General features: G+C 34.4%; 1 protein-coding gene across 1 annotated transcript in view; it reads right to left on the bottom strand.

Annotated features, from left to right (window-relative positions):
• Positions 1 to 3,836: 3,836 nt before the first annotated feature.
• The window catches only part of LOC132141976 (neuromedin-K receptor-like), a 36,122-nt gene continuing 32,570 nt past the window's right edge, over positions 3,837 to 7,388 (bottom strand). Inside the window, exons 4-5 of the mRNA XM_059551624.1 lie at positions 6,241 to 6,437; positions 3,837 to 4,268 (exon numbers count right to left, since the gene is read on the bottom strand). Of these exons, the coding sequence (XP_059407607.1) occupies positions 3,986 to 4,268; positions 6,241 to 6,437 (480 nt within the window). The 3' untranslated portion in view covers positions 3,837 to 3,985. The remainder of the gene's footprint in view (positions 4,269 to 6,240; positions 6,438 to 7,388) is intronic.

The following is a 7,388-nucleotide window of genomic DNA, read 5'->3' as shown; positions in this document are numbered from 1 at the left end:
TTTATGTATACATGTTTGGGTACACACATGTGCACTAAGAGTGAGCACAAACAGCTTTTATCAGAGTGGCCACAGCTGGCTTTCCTCACCTGGAAAAAATCCATTAAACTTGCAATTGATGGTGCAGTGAGGGTGAGCATACCAAGGCCTCCAGACATGTTTTTCAAGCAACAACTTATGAGTCAAGTTTGTGGCCAGCACTCCTCAGGCTTAACCAATTAATGCCTAAGGCCAATCAAGCTATATATCTTGTTTTGTGTTTTTTAGTGATGGATTACAGCCTAATTGCTTCTAAATGGGTAAAACAAAAAGAACCGAGGAAAACTATCTGTACTCTGCTGGAGAAACATCTATGCAAATCTGTAATAATAAACCTTGAGCTTGGATCATTTACTCACCCTAATGTTGCAAACCTTTTTATTTCTGCGAAAAACAAAAATAGATATTTTGAGAAATATCTCAGTTGCCAAATTTTTTTTATTTTGTCTTTGTGTGAACATATCTTCTTTTGTGTTCCTCAGAAGGAAGACAATTTTGGAATGACATGAGGGTGAGTAAATGACAACAGATTTTCATTTTTGGGGGAATAGTATTTATTTGTTTAAACATATGAGCCCTGCAGAATGGATCCCCATAACACAGTGCTTAAAATAAAGACACAAAGCAAGAGCATAGACTTGGAGCATATCATAAGACTTAAGTACAAACCCTGAAAGACAACCTAAGGACAAGATAAGAGAGAATTTTAAATGGGGCACTTGCATCACTCTGAAGCTAAGCAAGGTAAGAGTCCTTTCAGGTGTTGAAATTCTTTCATCCATTTTAAGAAAAACCTTTTATCTTTAACCTATTTTTTTATTTTATTTTTGACAAGACTACAAAAAAAGAGGTATGACAAAAGCTATAATAATAATAAATTATTATTACTTTTATACTTTTATATTTGTTTATATTTACTAAATCAATATTTTGCTTCTGATAGATGCAAAGCCTCACTTGTATCAGCCATTACCCCAGTCTTTTGTTACCTTAATTAAGAAAACATTGTTGAGGAACCTTATGATTATCAAAATTAAGTGTGGAAAACATAATACTTATTTACACACACACATATATATATATATATATATATATATATATATATTTTTTTTTTTTTTTTTTTTTTTTTTTTTCCTAGAAACTCATCAGTCTGTTCTTTCAAAAGATTAAGGCTCTCCCGTGACTACTGTCTTTAAAGAAGAAAGCGAACTAGATCTAACCAGGCCAGAATGTGAACGGCCCAATGATCAACAACAAGAGGACACATACATCACAGACCATCAATTTGAGAAACAGACCCCTCACTGCTGCTCCGCTGGAAGCTTCATTGAACAGTACAAACCAAACACCAGCTTTCCTGGAAGAGTTCGGAAAGGAACGGAAAAAAATAAGAAGAAAAGGGTAGAATGGACAAAAAAAAACTCAAAGACTGGGATGTAGATGATTAGAAAGCAATATGAGGAGTTGTTTTGTTGTGGAAACTGTGTGATCGTAAGGTTGATGAGAGGTTATATACTATAATCATCACTGTAACATTCAGTTATAGTCAGTGCCAAAGAGTCACTGAGTTGGCAGATAAGCATGTACTGTAGTTACACCAGCATCGCTCCCAGAATATGGCTGGCAGTTGAAAAATACTGAATTCCATTAAAAATAATTATGCAATGCCAATGAAATCACACCAGTTTCAGTCTCAGGGGTTTACTTGATACAGGTCAAATAAAAATAGCACTTATCTTTCTTTGCAGAAAATGGTGACACGTTTAGCCATGTTTACATATTTACCGGTTTCTGTCTGTTATGTGCTATTCACTTTCACAGCGTTGCTAAAGATATGTTACTGTGTACAATCTTCCTTTTACATTTCTACAAAGACAACAGAACATTTAGTAGTTGCATTTGCTGTTGTGCAGCAAACATGAGGGCAACTGTGTTTTTTAACCAGTGGCGACTAATTGCAAGATACAGTATATTGGTAATAAACTGATAAGGCTAGAAGAACAGCGTGAGAACTTATGCCTAGTCTATCGGTATTATCTCAGTGAGCTTTTATAAAAAAAAAATCATATGAACAATTGGATTTGACCATTTTCTGACATTTCAGAGTGGACGAGAAACATTCAGCAAATGCATGTGCAAATGGAGGGAGTTTTATACTGAAAAATGTACCCCGACGAAACCATAGCTATCTTACACCCTGGCTGTGTTCTGGATGGAATACACCAGTATATTTCATATAGTCAGTTGGTCTAATTAATTGGCTGATATTAGGCATCAGTTGTCCACTTAGACAATTAACAGAGGGTTTACAGCCTTCTCAATGGATAATATACAAATTAGCTTTGTTGTTGTTGTTTTACATTATATTAGTTCATTAGTTCATAGTCCATTTGATTTCATTTAAGCATTTAAATTATGTACTCTAACATTCAATGTTAGTTATATATTTTTTAAAGAAATTAATACTTTTATTCACTATAGAAGCATTAAAGTGATCAAAAGTGAGAGTAAGACATTTATAATGTTACAAAATATCTATATTTAAAAAATGCTATTCTTTAGAAGTATTCATTAAAAGAATACACAATATTTATATTTCAAATAAATGCTATTCTTCTGAAGTATTCATCAAAGAATCATGTCAAAACATCACAGTTTCTACAAAATATTAAACAGCACAAATATGTTTAACTGTGATAATAATAAGAAATAATAAGGAATGTTCCTTAAGCAACAAAAGAGCATATATGGATTCTTAAGGAGAGTGTGACTGAAAACTGGAGTGATTACAGCTGAAAATCTGTGATTTGCCATCACTAGAACTAATCATTTAATTTTTTAATAAACTGAAATAGAAATTAGTTATTTTAAACTGTATAATATATATATATATATATATATATATATATATATATATATATATATATATATAATTTTTTACTGTATTTCTTGTCAAATTAAATGCACAACACTAAATACTGCATGCTATATTTAAAAAATAGTATGTGCAACAGTACACATTATGCAAACACTTCAAACAGAAGCGTTACAAGATCTAGCTCTGTGAATGTTTAACTCAGCATATAGCGTCTAGTTATCACAGAAACAAATAAAAATGTGATCAGCAAACCAATGAAACAATGTAACAACAACAACAACAACAAACAGCTGTTTCTTTCATCAACATTGAAAATTAAAGTACGAAATGCACATTGCTTTTTGGATTACAATTTCCAACTCACTCTGCCACTCTGGCACAAAAAAAAATATGCTGGTATGCTATTCCATCCATAGCCTTTGTCTACAACAAGGTCAAATTTCAAAATTGATCTTTGCTATGCTATTAAGATGATGTACAACTGTTTTACCATCTCATAAATTACATAAGATGCTTTAGATGAAATGAGCGAATATGAAGCTAACAAAATTCACTACACGATTCAGCCAAGCTGCTCGTGTGCTGGCAACGCATCTATTCATTTACCAAACTCAGGATGTAGGATCGGTCTGAACCTTTTCAAACATTAGATATTTTAACAAGAATTGAGCATTCAGCTCCTGGGAGATATCGAAACTTTGGAATGCAGGTAGCCGGCTAACCTTGCTAACCATATGATGAAAGAGAACAGTATCTGATTGGCATCAAAGGGCAGCCTCTATCTACAATTTCTTTTACAAGACAAAGTGCTCCTCAGATGTTGGACAATATTGGTCTTTGTGATGATGAGTGCTGAGGGTGACACAATTTTTATTTTTTATTTTGAAGCAAAATGCACTAGACATGCTCCATAAACCACTAAATCAAGATGCTGTTTATGTGCTATATATTAGCATATTCAATTAAACGTTTAACTTTTCATCACTCCCTTCCAGTTTACAGAATGAGGATTCGTTAAAACGGCTGTGCTTTGATACTTCAGTATGAATCTTACATTAAAGGTCTATCTCAGCAGAATTCTTCCTTCAAGTCGCTCTGCATTTCTTCTTTGCTCTTGGTGGGGTTGGAGCAGCCGTTGTGCTGGTGGTTGTGAAGGCTCTTCCTGTCTGGGTGGCTGGTTGGCTCTGAGGGGTCACAAACGGCTACGACGGTGGTCTCTATTCGTGAGAGTGTGTACATGCTGCTCTGGCGTGCTACTTTATGCCGCATGGCCCGCAGCTCAAGCTCGTCATAGTCTGACACCCGCACAAACGGGCACCAGCGGAAAACACGTTTAAAGCCGGCCCGAAACCTGAGCACAGACAAGAACATATACAAAAATACAGATGAAAAACTGGACAAATCGATGGGGGAAAATACTATATTATTTGTACATTTATACATGATCTGATTTCTTTCACATGTGATTGTAATTTCATGTAGGTTGCAACTACAAATTTCTCACAGTGTTTCTGACGTGGAAACAGGCTTTCATTAGAAAAATCTTTGCAAATGGCCAAAAGCCATTAAACACAATCATCAGTCTGTGACTGCACAGGACAAAGAGAAAACCAATATTACAGGTTAAATGTCAGAGGCTACTGCCAACATAACAAGTCTATGTACTTTTAATAATCAAAAACTGCCAGGTATATTAAATAGCTGGGATTTTTTTTTTATTGTATTCAACTCTTTGATAATGATTTTCTGGTTACTGAATAGTGTATGGTTGCAAATTGTCATGCCCTGGTACTGGTGTAATTTCAAACTAAGCCAAATGGGACCTGAAATGATGTGGATTATTTATCATGAAGTCTTGCATTTTAGCCATGTATTCCATCTGTGGTGCATTTACATGAAGCAAATCTATGGCTGTCCCAGCCTGATCAAGTTAATGGTGGATAGCAACGGTTGCCAGGCTACAACTGGTTGAGTGCTCAAAAAAAAAAAAAAAAAATTGCAGAGCTGTAAAGGTTATTAGCTACATTTTGTGCAGAGCCACATAACACACTATATTCTATATAACTCTCATACTAAGGTACAGTAAGCTTTTACAAAACCTGATACATCTAAAAAAAAAAAGATTTCATTGCATTTCATTGTTTATGTTCAAGTTTGCAGACTTACTGTCTTCAGTCGTAAATCTTATTGTTCTTATAGTTAAATCTTTCATCTAATTGTCACCCATGTAATACTTGTTTGGTTTTTTCTTTACAGTGCTTCTCTGGTTATCTGTTTTACTGGCTATAAATGGTCATGACTGGAGCTGAAAACTGGATATAAATATATCAATTTTTAATCACATCTCAATTACAATGTTTTGTTTCTTTATTTTTTGAACATTTTAATCAAAGCATTTACTTGATAGACTTCTATTGTAAGTCTGCTGTAAACATGGTTTTTAACAAACTAAAGGATGTTGGAATTTTCTTCTGTGGTGATCGACAACACACCAAGGCTGATGTCGATAGAGCTTAGCTGGTATTGAACTTAGAGCATTCCTTTAATTAAAAATTTGCTCAAAATCATTGACTCTAAAGGGCTTTCTAATGGTCCCTGTGCTATTGTCATAACATTCACGTCTGCATGTCTTATTTTCTGTCAGCTGTGCACAGGGAAAATGAAGATTTGTTGTGCTGCTTTGAAATACTGTAGTTCACCCCAAAACTTTTTTTTTTTTCTTTCATTATTTATATACCCTCACCTTCATAACCATCTTCAATAATTTATTTTGGAAAGACAAAAAAATAAAATAAAATAAAATAATAATAAAAGTGCATACATGTTTGAAACAACATTAAGATAAGAAAATAAAGATAGAATTGTCTTTTTTGAGCAAACTCTCCCTTTAATAAGTTAAATGCACCTCTTCATGTTATATATTTGCAGAACAAAGAGAAAACAGTTCAGGGTAATTATGTTATTATTCATTAATTCTGTGTGAAGTTATTTATGGACCATGTGGAACCAATCTTGGGTTGTTATTTATCTGTGTTTTCAGAACTCAAAATGTGGAGATTATTGTTAAAAAAGGACATTCATACTGAGTCAGCTTAAGCCTGTTTCCTGTCCCTGTCCTTCACTTGGACTGTTTATTAATAACAATTTCATTTCAATCATTGATTTATGAGTAATATTTCATAGAAAGAAGATACATCTTAAGTGTCCATTACTGCATGATAAGCCCTATTCATGCAACAAACAGAGGGAAAAACACTCATGTTGCTATGATAAAAAGTATGTGTGTCATAAATCTCTGTGGCATGCGTTTAGTTGAATCTTACCTGCTGTTCAAGCAGCAGTAAATAATGGGGTTGTACATGGTGGAGCTCATGGCAAGCCACATGACCGACAAATAGATCTGCTGAATAAACTTCCATCTAACCAGCTGCTTGTTCAACCCTGTAACGAGGAAATATACATGGTATGGCAGCCAGCAGATGGCAAAGGTCACCACTACGATGATCATCATTTTCACCACCTGAAAAAAGAAAATGAAGGCAAAAGTGATGTATTTAATACATATCTGAAAGAACTGTATATATATATATATATATATATATATATATATATATATATATATATATATATATATATATATATATACTATTAATATATAAAATACTATTATTAATAATTATATTTGTATATTATAACAAGAGCAGGTCATCATTTTGACACTGTGACTGACCCAATTTCATGCATACAAAAACAAAGAGAACAGTGGAGAAGTAATTATATCACAAACACTTATACGGCTGTGTTTCTATTCATTATGTTAATTCATTAAGACACTGCTTGTCATTCAAATCCCACAGCATCCAGCACACCCAAAAGCACCAAACACTGTCAGGACACCAAAATCTTGGTCATGTCACCAACAAGCTTAGACACTCTGGGCAAGCAATACATCCGCAGCAAGAATGAAAACCCCAGGCAACACATTTCCGACAGGGCAAGGACACCACATGAGGTCTTCATGGCATAAGTTCTCTTTAGTGTGAGAAAAAATAACTAAATAAATAAATAAAAAAACCTGAAAACTGTTGACTAAGTTGTATTTGCCATGATTCATGTAAAATCATTGTTTCTCATGCAGTTCTCCGCTGCTTTTACAGTTCTACTGTCATTTGTCAAACATTTGTTGTGTGTAGAGCCACTGTGTGGATCTCCATCCTGTCAGTTTCATTCGGTCCTCAAAATATCTGCTCTCTCTTCGAGCAAGTGTCCTTCTGCCCCTGCAGGGCTTCTGCCATAACAAATCCATTTCCCATCCTTCACAAGGTGAATTGTTTCTGTAGCCACATCACAAAGTCTGATTGGAGGAGCTGCCTGCTTCACTTCACTAATGAATTTAATTACATTGTTCATACGGTCCAACTGAGACAGCGAGTGGAGCTTTGCATGGCCCTCTTACAATCTGTAGATCACT

The sequence above is a fragment of the Carassius carassius genome, chromosome 6 (assembly GCF_963082965.1).
Source record: "Carassius carassius chromosome 6, fCarCar2.1, whole genome shotgun sequence".
NCBI lineage: Eukaryota > Metazoa > Chordata > Actinopteri > Cypriniformes > Cyprinidae > Carassius > Carassius carassius.
Note: the sequence above shows the minus strand (reverse complement) of the source record. Positions and strands in the feature narration are given on the sequence as shown.